General features: G+C 42.0%; 1 protein-coding gene across 3 annotated transcripts in view; it reads right to left on the reverse strand.

Moving 5' to 3' along the window:
* The window catches only part of MGLL (monoglyceride lipase), a 102,479-nt gene that overhangs the window by 38,187 nt on the left and 48,269 nt on the right, over positions 1–16,023 (reverse strand). For all 3 annotated transcript variants that reach the window (XM_072934685.1, XM_002194271.6, XM_012572816.5), the window contains exon 3: positions 3,586–3,692. In XM_072934685.1, the coding sequence (XP_072790786.1) occupies positions 3,586–3,692 (107 nt within the window). The remainder of the gene's footprint in view (positions 1–3,585; positions 3,693–16,023) is intronic.

Here is a 16,023-nt window from a genome sequence, read left to right on the forward strand (position 1 = left end):
TGGTATGAGAAAACAAAGCCACATTCTCTAGCCTTTATTCTTGTTTTCCTTGGCTCTCAGCTTTACAGCTCCCTAAAATTACTGTGCTAAAACTAAAGGAGCTGCAATCTGCAGCTGACTGAAGAACTGCAATACCATTCCACCAATCCCCCAGAGTTATTCTTTCGAAGAGAGCTTTCCTAAATTGATTGCCAATAACCTAATATGCTTGTCTCTTTCTTCCGTCCTCAGAATCTTGCCATAATAAAATAACGGTAATTCAGAAATGAAGTTGAAAAGGTGAGGTGTTGTTTCAAAATATCTAAACTTGGAGAAATAGCAAGGTCATCCCAACAGCCTTAGTTCTGCCTTCATGAAGCTCCATGCCAAGCAAACCCAGAAATCATGGGAAACATTTACCTGCCTGTGAAAAACACCTTATAAGAGACCACAGGAAAAAAATTGCTGTATTACACAGAAATTCCATTTTCCTCTTTCACAGGGTTGATACAAACTGAAGACATTTAATAATATTAGATATAAGGTAAGGTTAAAAGGTCTTCTGGAATTCAATTTCCACTCTCACCATGAAAAATTTCTAATACATATCTATGAGTTCCAGCAGTCTTGTGATTACAATGAAATATCCCAAAGAGTAAATGTTCAAATCCTGACATACTGAGAAAGGTGAGCCAGAGGTACCTTACACTAAGGGGCAATACTAAGACACAAATTGGAGTGCACTTTGTTTGTTACTCTGTGAAGCACCGTTTTGGTGAAGCCTTGCATAAGAGGAAACACTGATGCAGAGCAGCCTTTGGCAAGATTTAGAGCCCATGTGTGAGCTCCTACGGAGTCAGCAATAAAAATGGAAATTATTTTTCCTTCTTTTGACTGAGGGATAGACACAACATAAATCAGTCAAGTCACACATACTCCAACCCTGGTAACTTGGGGAAATCTCACTTGTCACGCTGTGGAACTGCATTAATGATCTCCTGGATATGCACCTGTACTGGGAATTTTATCCATGAGAATACCAGAACCTGAACAAATATCCAGGTCAGGAGGTCTATATTGAGCTCACACGACTAAGAGCCGTGGTACGAGGTAGGGAACAGACAGCTATTACAGTGCTAACACAAGTGAATAATTGATATTACCCAAAGATATCCAAAGGAAAGGACACAAAAGGGAACACACTGCTGAAGTGATTTGGATGAGATAAAATATTGGAGGAAAACTTTAAACCTCCAAGTCTGACCAGAGCAGTTTTGCAATGGAGGCATTTATGTCCTTCAGCTTTCACTGGCATTTAGCTCAGGCTGTAATTTGTATTTCATCAAAGTTTATCCTTGGTGGTTGCCTCTTTAAGTGCAAGGATTATTATACAGAGCCTAAAAGATGTTAATTGTCTTTCTAATTTACAGTGAATCAAGGCTCAGTTACATCAGCTCTTTGTGTAACACAACTGTGTTTCCATTGTTCTGCTTTCAGGTTCCTTTTCATCCTCTCCTCTTTACTGATCAGGAAAACGGAATTTACAAACAAAACTGTAGGTCTGACAGGGAGAACAAAGTTGTTTACTGACCTGAGAAACCGGATTTGTACGAATTGCACTGTTTAATCCAGCAATACTAGTGTATTCTGAAAAATTGCCCAAAACACCAAGAAATATTTATGTTTCTCTGTGAAAAAGATACTCAAGGAAAAAGAGAGCAAATTTCACACAGCACAAAACATGCCTGACAGAAACATGCACCTCAAAGTCCCTTCTCCATCAACAGAGGAGGCATTCTCTGTATCAAATCCATGCAGTAAATAAATGTTTTATCACTTCTTCTATATTTGTTAGCTATTTATAGCTAATTAATGCTATTTTAACCCGATTTCTTAAAATCTTTATCAAGCTTTTTGGGAATGAGGAGCTAAGGCAGGGTGTTAAGCATGCACAGAGAGCAACTGCATTCCCTCACAGGCTCATGGAGACTGAACAAGTTGCTTGTGTGTCCTGGAGTTCGGTCACTTTTTGTGTGGACTGGCTGTGGTCTGCTAACAGCAGCTGCAGGGCGAGCAGCATGTGGCCTGTTCCATCCCCCTTCCCACGGACTTCATGCCACACAGGCAAACAGAGGGGGATGGAGACTCTTCCTACTGGGGTTACTGCAGACTCCTGCTAGCCTAGCTCCAGCTCAGGAGGAAGTGTCTCAAAATGAATGAATCAACACTTAGAAACACTCTGCCTACACAGGAAGAAAAAGACCTAGGTGCTGAGTTAAGATACTTCTGCACAGGTCAAGTCTTTTTGCAAAGCCAGCCTCAAATATGGCACTGTTCAAAAAAAAAAAAGTCACATGGGGTTTATTTATTTTCCTTGCAAACCATCTCGTGAACTAGACAGTGTCTTTATCAGAGAAAATATAGGGGTCATTTCGGCATAACAAGTGCAGTGCTGTGATCAAAAGTGAGTCACAAGAGCAAGGGAAAGCCTTGGTACTCAGATTAAGTAAGGTTTTGCCTTTCCCCTCACGGATAAATGGTGCAATGACTCATGTACATTCAGGATCTTTAAACTAAAATTAAACAGTCCTGTCTTTGAGGAGACCTAGGGGCAGGTTTGAGTCTTGGCTTCAGCCAAGTAAATTGCAGTTTACTTCCCAATATCAGTGGATAATCTGCCCAAAGGACATCAGATTCACACTAAGATTCATCCCATTTCAACCTGTCAGCTCAGAATCTGGCCTTGCATTTTGTCTGCTGCCATCATCAATCCCATCGATTAATTTGGCTGTCACAGGAAGCAGTAGTCTGGGATGATAAAACCAAAGCAAAGATCTCCAAGCACAAGGGTCATGTGTGACAGGAGGCTACCAGAGAACCAGGATGGGTGGTTCAAATATGTTGCTGGGATGTCCTGATCCAAGTACTGCAGGGACCTGGTGACACCCAGCACATCTCCATCACAGCGTGGGGCACAGAGCAGAGACCTTCAAGCAAGAAGAGGCAGGGACATTAAGTGTACCTGGTCCAGCACTGCCCCACCCTGCTGCTGAGGGCCAAAGGGGGCTGCTGTGTTGTCACAGCCTTGCACCCTCCTCAGAGGGCTTCTCTCAGAGCTGAGGTGTGCACAGCCAGCTCCAGTCTCTCTGCTGGACTGTGGAGATGTGCTCAAAGGTATCTGTGATGTCTTCTTGCCTCGCCATGTCTCAAGGGTGCAGCTGTCTCATTGTATCAGAACATAAAGCCATGCTGACCTTTCAGCCTCCCGTCTGGGATCACTTAGGACATCGACTGTGAATTCAGCAGAAATGGCTCCTAGTCCCACTTCCACAGTGGACAATACCACTTCAGCCCCAAGAGACAGGTGAAGAGGAAATAATCCCTTAAAGTGAGGTCAAAAGGCTAAGGAAAACTCAAAGCAAACAGGGATAGCTTTTACAGAGTCAATATGCAGATCTCGACTAAGCAACAGATAATCCTTTTTTCATTTATGTCTGGCTGTAAATATTTTATTGGCTCTTCTCTCACTGCTGAGTAGCTGTAATGGCATTTACTTCAGCAAAGGCCTGAGCTGCTGTAAATCAAGTACAGTTTTAGGCTACTCACCATGGTCATGGGCAAACACAAACAAGTTGAGTCCTGTCAGCTTCTGGGCCAAGTCATCGTAGCGGCCGCAGTGCTCCCCAGCGCCATGGGCAATAAACACAAGGGCCCTAAATGGAGCATCAACATAAAAATCATTAACGTGGCAATCACCCTGCAAAGGCTGCAGAGCTGCAAGGGAAACAATTCCATTCAGCAACAGCATTTCAGACATCAGCAAACAGCAGGCAGGTATAGAATTTGCAGAGCTTGAATACAGGGCATTGTCACCCTGGCCTGCCATCGACCTGGCCTTCAACTGGTTGTTGTAGGATGGGTTCCAGGGAAGGCATCTGCTCATGGGACAGTCACCATGGTCTGCTGTAAGTTCAAGATGCAGATGGGCATCAGCATCAGTCCCTGAGCTGGGTATCTCCATGGGGGCTTGAGGTTCTACATGGCTCCTCCAGTGTAAGTGATGCCATCTGTTTCTTTTGGGACTGGTATCACTCTGTGATTCAAATACCAACACTTTATAACTTCAAACATTGTCTGATGCTCCAGAACACTCAAAGGTGGAATTTCAGTCAAAGAATAGGTCTCCAGCACATTGCTTGGAGTTTGGAATTTTATCTTTTGACCCAGTTATGGTAATTTAACCATTCCAGTCTCTGCCCCAAAACAGCTCCTTCACTTCTATGATTAAAGTGACTCTTACATAGCCACTGAGCAGACAGAGATAATAAAAAACTAGTCTAATAGACACTTATTTTTGCAAATAGTTATCTTTAAATATTCCAGTTTTATGAGTAATACCTTACTTTTACTGGAATGCCATCAAATGAAAGTGACTGAACTTGACTCTCCCCAGTGTTTCTGTCAGATAAAATTAGTATAGACTTGGGCTAGAACTATAGCAGAAGTAGCAATGATATTACAGACCTTCTGCTGGATTTGACAGGTGACTATTTAAAATCCAGTTTTAGCAACATAAACATAACTTGTTTGTTTAAAAGGACCATTTGTCATTGCAACCTCAGCAACCACAAAACCATTTGAAGGCTACAAGTTTGACATTTTCAGTACATGAACAGTGAAATATTACAAGAACTGACAACATAAAACAATGAAAGCAGTTAACAGCTAGGGAATTCCTCAACTTTATCTTAATTGAGGTTTTGAATACCTTTTTAGACAGTGTATTCACAACAATGAACTGCTTAGGTCGTAATATATTTAAACTTAAAAAACATGGTGGATGATGTAGAAACTCCTGTCCTAGCTCTTTAATTAGCAGCTGCTTTAAAGCATTTGCCTAGCTGGACAATTTAAAAGAGCATCCATCCAGACCAGAAGGACTGTACAGAGTCCACTGCAAACACAAAGGCAACAAGGCAAAGATGCTCTGGTCTGTCTAACATCAATTAGCAAGGGTGACGTTAGGTCATGTACCATATTTAACTTACCGTGCCTTACAAATCCTCTTTAGTGCCACTGAAGGTTGCAAAACAATATGTGTGGAGCAGTCATTCCTTCCTTTGTCATTGTCCCTGATCAATTGATTTATCAAGTTATCAATGCACCTGGCAGACAGACTGGTTTTTGGAGTGCAGGATCTATTATTATACATCCAAATACTGAAGGAAGCGAGACATTGCTCATTCAGTGGAGAATATTTACTTTCTTCCTGTGGGCCCATTGCCCTGATAAGCAACAGACTCAGCCAGGCTAAGTCTCTCTGCCATACCTCCTACTCCCATACCTTCAAGCTTGACAGCTTCCTTGCTCAATGTCTTACTTAAGCTCTTTAGGGGACCTATATTTGTTTCTGCTGACTAGGCACAGAGATAAAGGTGCAAGTTGGCTGACTGAATATAGCCCTTCATTTCGCAGAGAAGTATTATTTGAATTTATGCACTAAATGGCACTAAGTGAATGAAACCTAATGGGAAGCTGGCAAAGAGATCTCTTCCAGGAAAATCTTAATTCTTCATCCCTGAGACAGCAAAGCTCTTGATTTGCTTTTATTCATACTGATGCAGTACCATGAGTTTGCCTGTCAGCATCCTTCTAGATGCTAAAAGCCCTCACTTTATGTGAAACCAAGTGAGAAAAGACAAAAACCCAAAGCTTCAGAGAGGCAAGCTGTTCCTGTTACCTTTCCTTCCACCTGGAACACAATTTCCAGGTGTCACAGAACTGAGCCTTTGCACACCACAGGGAACAGACCTGGGTTATTTGTCTGCAAAATGCTGAATAAAACCCCTGAGCCTGTTTGTGCCTTAACAGCTCTAATGACAGTAGCTGTTGAAACAACTTAGATACTTTTGGAAGTTTTGTCCTATCAATAATCATAAACAAAGCATAACATTTCCAGTTTGTTACACTGAAACAAAATCAGCCTGGCCTGTTGTTCAATAAAAAGTGAGAGTGGCTTTACTGACTAAAAACTAGGTCACATCTACACAGCTCCTTAGCTCCAGCTTTCAGGCCTAAGCACAAGGGCCACATATTGAACAGAACCTTCAAAAATTGAAATTAGTATAAGTATCATCTGAACAAGGATTGAAGGATTTGGCAGTTTCATTTAATCTCCAATTTTCCATTACGAAGTAAGTTTAGATTTGGCAAATAATACCTGAAGGCAGTAACAAATTGTAACAAATACAATTTAACATATTTTCACTAGCAAGCTGCCAGAAAAATACAACAAACTATTAGATTGACTGACAGCAATTCGTTCCTGTATGTAAACATTTGTGCAGATATCCCTGATTTTAAATCACAGTCTTCTCCTTCCTTACCACAATGGCTGGAATAACAGAATATCAGAGATTGCTTTCAACAGAGTAAATTAAAATTAATATGGATCATTCAATGTTTGAGGTTTTGCAGCACTGCAGTGCCTTTCTGTGCAGTCTCAATGAGAATTTTGTTCAAAAAAGGTTTGTGTCTTGGCCATGTATCAAACTGGTAATGCTGAGAAATTTCTTCACCTCCAGCTTTTGCAATTGTGCTGCTGAATTCCTCGGAAGTTTGCAGGTATCAGGTAGAAAACATTGTGCACAGCCTGAAAGCTCTCTGCAAAGTGACCTGTGCCTGAATCCCTGCTAGCTCTGACGTCTCTGACCACAGGCAGGGACAGCTCACATATCTTTGGATGCTCCAGCGGGTTTTGGCTGGTGGAACCGTGCTTGCTGAACATCTCGAAATAGCAGGGCTTTGGCACCTGCTCAGGGAAGCAGCTCCTCGCCCAGCAGCAGGACTCCCCCACACTCTTGGCTGTGTCTGAGCACAAAGCCAAGGTGTGAGCGGGCGTGACTCAGTCCCACGCTCCTGCTCGCACCCAGCTCTGGGGCAATGGGCTGGTAGAGCTTTATTGACTGCTGTTTGCAAAAGCAACAGATGGCTTTTGCAGATTCCTGCCCTTCCCATAGCCTTTATCATCTCCTCCTCCTGCCCCCTCCCCACTGCAGGTTTCTGCCTCCTGGTACTGCACAGCTTGGCAAACAGATGCGGTGACTTATTACACACAACAAGGAGGCAGAATAATATTTATCTTTACTGCTCAAATCAGCTACTGTTGGGCTGTGTTTAGTCCTCTTCCACGAGAAGGTGATACACACCTATGACCTGTCCCTGCTCCCGCATCTCCCCTGACTGGCATCAGTCCCTCTATTGCGGCTGCAACCTGTGTTGTAAAACACAGCAGTGCCACACCTGCAGTTAATACAAAGCACCTGCAAACACCCTGTCCTTTATTAGGGAGGGTGGAAATTATGGAGGCCAGGCTGCAACACAGCCAGTGTGCACAAGTCCACGTGAACATGTTCTTCTGTCCTGCCTCTTGGAGAGTTCACCAGCTGATCCCAGCTTTAGCTGTGTCCAAGCCTTCCCTATTTCTCACTGTGCTTCACATCCACTAATATTTCCTTGTGTGAGCAGCAGCTTTACAGGGCAGGGTCATGCTTTAGGCTGCAGTTCTAGGTAGAAAGGCAGTACCAGGTTTAAAGGTTCTCGCTGTCTTTTCTGATTTTGCTTTGTCAAGGGCCAAGACAATTTTTTAGAGATCCTCAACTGGAGGAGAACAACTGCAGGAAAAATAAATTGCAGCACTGGACTTCTGGACTCACACACACAAGCAAGAGCCCTCTTAAAGCAAGGCTGTTAGAAGAAAAATTCACTGAAAGCACACCCAGAAAGCTGCTGTGCTGTGACACTTTGCAGGCCTGAAACACCACTTGGGGCTTGGGTCCTGCTGGGCATAAGACCCACGTTCCTGCTTTGCTTTCATGTTGAAACTGAACTAGACAAAAGAAAGTTGCAAGCAGGACAATATGACTTTAACATCTTGGGTTCTCTGGGGACAGAGCCACTTCTCTGGGACCCTATGCATTCTCTTTCATTGCCAGAAAATAACCCAAAACATTAGGGCTGAACCAAAGAACGGAAGACAAGCTTCCTATGACTGCATATATGAAAAATGCAATCTTTTCCACCCCATTCAAAAGCATCCCTCTTCAGAATAGTATTTAAGTACTTGCCTTAACCTCAGGAAACTTTCTTCAACACACGAAAGTCAACAGGACTCTCCAAATACAGGATGAAACTTAAAAAAGGATTTATAAATGCTGTCCAGAATAAGGACTGAATCACAGGCAGAAGTGATTTCCTGAATCAAGCCCTCCCAACTTAAGCTACTACCATGTTATTCTATGCGAGGCAACTGTGCTTTTCATTTGGTCTTATGGATGTTGTTACCAGAACCAGATCAGCTTTAACAAAGAACATCTGACTTGCACAGTTTTGAATTCCAGACACTAAATTCCTACAGTAATTTTTAAAAACAAACTGACAGGAAAGCTCTGAGCCAGCTAAGCTGCCAGAAAAATGACTGGCTTAAGTGCTACATTTTGTTGTGTTGTTTGAGCTGATTTATCAGTTCCCTTGTAGCTAAACAATTAACTTTTATTTACCAAAAACTGGTGATGTTTTTGGACAAGCAAGTGGATAGTCACTCACAGATCTTCTAGTGGATTAAAAATGTTATGTGTGTGTTTTTCTTCCAAAGTATATTATAATGGAAAGTCACTGGAGGGTGTTCATTCTTGTGTTAGCTGGGTGAATGGGCCTCACTATGAGAATTACTATCTATCATATTATAAGATTTGTTGAGGTTTAAGTGTCAATCTGATTTTCTATCCTCATTATTTGCTTAAAGGTTACAAAAAATAATCCAGCTAATAATTTAGAAGAACATGTAATGAAGAATAAATTTTTTGTTCACTACTGGTGATTTTTTCCTTTTCTGGAGGGTTCTTCAGGCCCTTGCTTTGGGTGTAAGACCTGAAGTTTGGAAGGGGGTTGTCTCTGTCTCTGCTCTTTGAATCAGTTTTTGCATTCTTTTTTCTGGAGGTGATTTGTGCTCCAAGACAATTCTGAAAAAACTTGGGCCATGTGTAGGGGTTACAAAAAGCTATAGCAATCTCACTCATGTTATGCATGCTTGTGACCTACACACTTAGCCATGAGGTCAGCCTAGTGTCTCCAGTTAGACAGAATATTTATGGAGTCAGGTGTGTCCCTTCATGCCGTGCTTCTCTAGGAAACATCTGAGTTATGTCCCCGTGAGGGTGCAAGAGGGACTGACTTTTCTCCCAATTCCAATCCATGTTTCAAGGAGACGTTTCACCCAAGGGCTTTTCTTGCTCTCCTGCTCAGTTTTTGCATTCTTAGCCTCTGCCCTACTGCCCACAGCTTTGCCATGTAGGCCCAGCTGCTCTCTCCAGCAGCTCTAGCAATATTCTTCCCAATTCAGGTTAAAAAGCAAATCAGAATGTCAATAGCCTGCTGCTGAGTCTCTATCAACCTTCTCTCAAAATCACAGACCATGCAGCGTTAGCATGGATACCTCACAGAGCTCTGGATCTGGAGGAATTTATCTCTGGGGTTTAACTTAGGAAAACTTTCTGCATGAAAGAACATGTCCGAGGACCCTGCACTGTGCTCACAATTCACAATTTCTGCTTGACTGTACAGAGCTTGTGGGGGCTGAGGGTTCTGTCCATTTGTGTTTGATGTCGTTTGATCTAGACTAATAGAATCAGGAGCTTTATTCTTGTCCAGATCTTAAATTGGCAGTTAAAAAATAAGCCTCTTCAGCAAGCTCTGCTTCCTGCTTTCTTTCTTCATTTCCTCATTTCCTCACACTTGGAAGTTCCCATGCAAGTCCCTCTGAAGGGGCTGCTGTTAATTTAAGCACCATCTTGCTGTCTTACACCATAGAGATTCAGGGCTCAGTCTTAAAATCTGTGCCTGCTCTGGTAAGCAACTCTCTTGCAACATGTCTGCAAGCCTGGTCTCATCATACATCTTAAAATCACAACTCCTTACAAGAAGAGAGTTAGGAGGACATTTCAGAACTGCCATGTTCTGAAACTGTCCAGGAGGAGTAACATGGCTAAGTTTTCCAAGCACCTCAGAAAGTGCAGACATCATAAATCAGCAGAGCAGAGGCAGAACCGGTTAGTACAAATATATTTCATAACAAAAGGTTCAACAGGATCCAGCTAGAGCCAGCACAAAACAATGTGGAGAAATAGTTTAAGCTGATTTATTGTAGTTTTTCTAAAAGCAAGCCGTCACTGAGAATAACTCATGAGCAGTGTAATGCAGGGAGAAGAGAGGAAGGAAATTTCAGATGGGGGTGGGAGAGAAAGAATTATTGGGTCCTTGCAACTGCATAGCTCTGGGTAAATCTCTGCAATGTTAACATTTAAGATCAGCTGTATTTAATTTCAAGGAGGGTTTGCAGTGATATTTTAGGGGACATAAAGCTGAGATCAGAGGTGAAATGCCTGGTGTGTAGCTTAAAATTCATGGGTCGGATCTTCCCACCCCTTTCTTGGATAAAACAGAGGAGGAGGGATTCTAGGGTTACATGGACTGCCCTGGGGAGACACTCCTCCACTTTGATATCAGAGATGGGATATGCCTTGGCAGAACTGGCTGCCAGACCTGCTGCTCCGAACCTGCAAGACAGACAAGATCCCTGGAGACTTGGGCAATGCAGGGTTGGATCTGAGCTTTCCTCTGGCTGCTGCCCTTCTACAGAGCACAGGAAGCCTTGAAGGAAGGATTATGACTTCTGCTTCCAACAAGAAAAGGGGTAGACATTGCTACACGCACAGGACCAAGAAAGGGATGATGTGGAGGGACAGAACTGCCCCAGGACCTGACTGTGAGGAATGCTGGAACTGCACATCCCAGTCCTGTGCCTTGCTCTGCTTCAGCCCTTGCTCAGTACAAGGGTTACAAGGGAGATAAAATGGAGGTCATATCTCCCAAGGGGAGCTACAGGGACAGATGCTAGATGATAGAAAGTAGTCAGTGTCTGTCTAAAAAACTGTGCAAAACATTGCTTAAGTAGAAGACATCAGCTGCAAAATTCAAGTCAACCTGAAATCACCCCTAAATTTTTTAAAATTAGCTTTAGGGTGTGGAGGGAGAATATGGCAAGAAACAAGAGTTTCTGGCACAGATCCCCTTGGAAATCAGGAAAAATAAAGTGCTTCTGGTTAGTTTTATTAAAAATTCATTTTGACTTGGAAGCACCACCACTGCAGATGAGTGATGGCTGCAGGGCCACCACTCTCAATGGAGCACCAACAGACAGGGAGTAAGAGCAAGAACAGTTTTCACAGACTCTCCCTCCTCTTCACTTGCACTGAATGTTTAATGATTTCCAAAGGGACAAAAATGACTGTTTAGCCAGTCGTGTAGCAGTTTTTTCCTGAAATCAAAATGCAGACACTGCCTAGTGAGCCAAAGCCTTGTGTAGTGAGATGGACTGCCCTTTCCAAGCATGAGAAAGCTGCAGTTGAAGGGCAAGAAGCTTCTTCTGCACTGTCACTATTGCTGAAACTCAGCATTACTCACTAGTTCAGTACTACTCTTGCTCTCTGAACAAGAAAAAGGGTTTTTTTATATGAAAGTATATATCTGTTTCAAAGTAGCTGTGCAAAATCAGTTCTTTTTACTGAACTCCCTTGAAGTCTTGGCATATTCAGAGCATTGGAACCTGTTCCAGTAACAAGTCATTATTGCTGCTATAAGTTCATAACCTGAAATCCAACTCAACCCTAGAAGGGAAGCTTCCTATAAAGGAAAAAGGTGTATTTCATTAAGGGATGAGCTCAAACCATGCAAAAATGCTCCTTACATGGCATCCCAGCCACATTTTTACAATTTAATCTCACTTTTTGGCATAGCACAGAAGATGGAAATAGACAGCAGAATTCAGTTACTGAGGTGAGGAGTTTTAGATATGCTTCTGTAGCTTCCAAATTATGGAAATTATTTTATTTAGTAAAGCCATCCCCCTGGTTAGATCCACAAAAGTATATGGTAATGTTTAAGTCCTTAGGAACATGCTGCTTGCTTAGTTATTTTCAAATAATTGTTAAGAAGAGCTTGTGGTTTGAAACAAATAATCAACTGCTCCAGAGAGTATCACATCTAAATGTTAAGTGACACCTGTTGAAGTAGTGTAGGACAAGTCTGCAGGCTTCTTCTGACCTCAATTCTTTTGCAAGGCATTTTTCATGCAGGACATCACTCGGAGTCTGAACTCAGATGCACCAGAGGTTCTTCATAGTCAATCTCCCCCCCCCATCAATGGTTCTTGAAAATGGGCTTTTCCATGACTGATCACCTCCAGTCTCAAGCTGCTGTTTCAGGGAGTGGATGGTAGAGACAACTCATGACCAGCAGTACTGAAAAAGTTGTTTCAGGAAGAATTCAGCCCAGAACCCCAGCACCTGTGCAGGGAAGAGGCTGAAAAGCACACACCTGGCACAAATGGGTCAGAGTATTTCTGAGCCATTCCTGCATGACTGAAGTACTCTGATCAGGCATTTGGGGCTTATGTGGGCAAACCTTCACTAGCTTGGAATCACAGAATGGTTTGGGTTGAAAGGGACCTTAAAGATCACTTAGTTCCAACCCTCCTGTCATGGTCAGGAAGAGAGCTGTGAATAAAGAAGGAGCAAGAAAGGAGATGACATTTTTACCTGTTCTGTGAAGTCAAGATACTATGTTATTATAACTTTTTAATAAAGTTGCACTGACAGTGCAAGTCCTAGTTGTATGGCAATGGTTTAAAGAAAGACTTCAAGTCCCTGAAATACCTAGACCAAATAATTCTGTTTGTGGCCAAGCAGTTCCACTCCTAATGTGGAACTCTTGATTACTTCCTGCACTGAGTCAATTGCCCATCCTCACTTTTACCTTCCTGATCTGATTTGGTCAGCAGTCCTCTGTGTTGGCAGAGATCTTAATTGGTTTTCCTTAACTAACTGACAAACTCATTGTAAGTTCAGATGTCAGAGGTAGCATGGATCTCTATATTGCCAAGGTTTTTCACATGATTTTCCAAAATCTAGGGTGGAATTATCCCATAAACTTAGAGACAGAAACTCAAGCATTTATTTCTTAATCCTAAAGGGCTTATGTATATTTAACCATATTTTGAGATTAAACACATTAATTTCCAGTGAAATCCTGGCACATCCCAGTGCTGCACTTCAGCCTTGCCTAGCTATGAGAGGAATCTTTGCAGCAAGAGGCTTTACAGGCTCTGTCAAAATCAATATCAGCAGCTACTCCTCTGGGAAATTAGGAATGTCACAGGCAAAGCGTTTGCCAAGGCTTTCAGCATGTTCCAATTAATTTACTATTCCATGTTTACTGTAGACCTGAGGTAGGAAGGAAAGCTGAATGCGAGCAGTTAAACATGAGACATGGAACGCTGCTAAAACAATGATCACTGCAACAGCAGCTTTAAAGACTGAAATATTTATTCATGTTTTGGACCAAAGTGAATTTTAGTCACAGGTGAGGTACAATGGTTTTCCTACAGATGACTTAAGAGTTGGATACAGACTTTAGCCTATGGCTGCCAAATCAATATGTGTTATTTCTTGGCTGCACTGAGCTAATCTAGGTGTCCAAAGGCTTTAGCTACTTCAGGCTTGGTTCCTAAAATGTTATTTCACTTCTAAAACCAAGGCAGTTTCACCTCTCACAGTGAGGGCTGCCAAGCTAGCAGAAAGAAGGAACCCACCTGCCATGAGTTTTAATCACTGCCTTGTTGATTTGTTCTTAAAAAGGGCTGGATGTAATAGCTTTAAGCTCCAAAATGTGAATGGGGACCTGTCCAACTTGAGGTGCAACTACTAGAATAAAGATGGGTGGTAACAATTAAAAAAAAACAGTATTTAGTTAGATGAGTCCTTGGCTGCAATCATTTTAGATACAGGCAAAGAAAGCCAAAGGCATGTGGGATTCTTTTCTGCAGAAAAGCTTAAAATAGAAAAGGAAATCAATACTCATTTACAGTATCTGGCAGTCACTGAACCAAAACATACATGTACACCTACAGCTGAGCAGAAATAACAACATTTATTTAAACCACAAGCTGTTATTCTCCTGCAGGAATGCTGTGTTTCATGTGGAACAGAGACTGTACCACATATTTCTGACCATTTCAAAAAAGCCTCAACAATATCCAGAGCAAATGCTTTCAATACCACTGTTATTAACCCCACCAGCCAGGCCAGCTCCTACTCCTTCAATTCCTGGCAAAGAAAGAGTGAGAGCTGGTATGGAGGAGAATGTGCCCAGCAGGAAGCAAGCCTCTGATGGGCAGAACCCTTAAATAATGCTTCAAAACAGAAATGTGAACCTGTGTGTAAGAATGAGGCAATGTTTCCACTATGCAAAATTACAGGCTTCAAAGGAAGGAATAGAGTTTAACAAATCAGCATTCCCCAAACACCGAAAGTGAAATGAAATGTAAACAAAGTGAATCTGCTGATTGCTTGTTTTTTTTCCATTCCCCAGCTCTGAGATATGTGACCAGTAAATAAACAGGATAAATAATAACAGCAGCTGGCTTTTGTACAACACTCCTCGTACAGAAAACCCAAAATGCTTTACAAATGGTTCAACCAGGCTGCTTGCAGAGGTCACACAAGGCAGAGATGAGTGGCACCTCAAGAGATTCGCTGATCCATTACCCCACCCCAAGCAAGGATCAATCCTTCTTCCCACTGCCACATAAACTGAAGCACAGAGGTAAAAAGCCTTTCCTGTGGCAAGGATGGACACACAGCATGAGTGAAAACCTGACTCTAAAGCAGCAGGAGCTCAGCAGCAGAGTTAAGGTACCACCATGGGTTCCCTGTGCTACATGGAAGGGGGCCACAGTGAACCTGGAAAGAACAAAGTCAATTAAAAAAAAAATAATCTTTCTGTCTTAATGAATTTGTGGGTATCAAATAATGTCAGAGAGATGCTCTGTGCATTTTCAGGACAGCCTGGGTTGAGATGCTCCACATCCCTTGTTTGGGGAGGGACAGAGGATGACTGAATGCTGATTGCTTGAATGTCTTTTTAATAACATGAGGTTATGGATGCTGCTCGGAATAAAGATATTAATGCTCCAAATATTGTAGAGTAGCTCTCACATAAAATTGAAAAAAATGAAGAAAAAGCGTAACCATTAAAGTCAGCTAGATGTTATCTTACAGAAATTTAATTACTTACTGCTTCCTTGTCGGTCCTAATGCCTTTCACCCAGCAAGTTAAACCATTGCAGATTTCTGGAATTGACAGTTGAATTTGAAAGCGCGCTGAGATAGTTTTGAAAATAAAAGCTAAAAGTATGTTGAAAAATCATAAAAATAAGCTCATCTTGTCTGTTGGTGAGCCAACTAACCTGCTGATATCCACAGCAAATTAAACAAAATTCTGTTCTAAAGAAAGGCCAATGATTTAGGTCTTATTCCCTCAGTCTGCAAGCTTCAAACTTGAGCAAGGAAGGAAGAAAACATGCAGAGCAAGACATTTATCACAGGTCAGATAGACATCTGAAAAAGATCAGCAATCATTCTTGCATACCGAATCTATAGTAGTTTGTACATTTTCTCCTTACCTATCTGTACACAACACCAGAGCAAACTGCCCTGTTACTGCTGAATGTTTGGCTTTAGCTCAGTTGTCAATATTTTGTCCCACTTTTTTCCCTAATTCATCGCTTAGGAGATTTTATTTAAAATCTCTCTTCAAACATCAAGCATTCTTCAACAACCAGCTGCTCAAGGAATGACTTACTTTCTCTGCCAACTTTCATCTAGACACTCCATCCCCAATTTGTATCACCTGACTGGATGTCTGCACGCAATTGTAGACAAGGAAACAAAAGTATGGATAAATTGTGAATCTGATTCTGTAAATCACTGGTCATTGTGTCTAATGACTGTCTTTACCATGTTTTGCCTGTTCTCTGCTCTTCATTGCCTCCTTTTTTTCTGGTTTGTTTTTTTTTTTAAACTAAATTCTAGGTCTTGCAAGTTGTCTTTGCCACCACTCAGTATGGGAGGATTCAGAGGTTTCCATCAT

This window comes from Taeniopygia guttata, chromosome 12, assembly GCF_048771995.1.
Source record: "Taeniopygia guttata chromosome 12, bTaeGut7.mat, whole genome shotgun sequence".
Classification (NCBI taxonomy): domain Eukaryota; kingdom Metazoa; phylum Chordata; class Aves; order Passeriformes; family Estrildidae; genus Taeniopygia; species Taeniopygia guttata.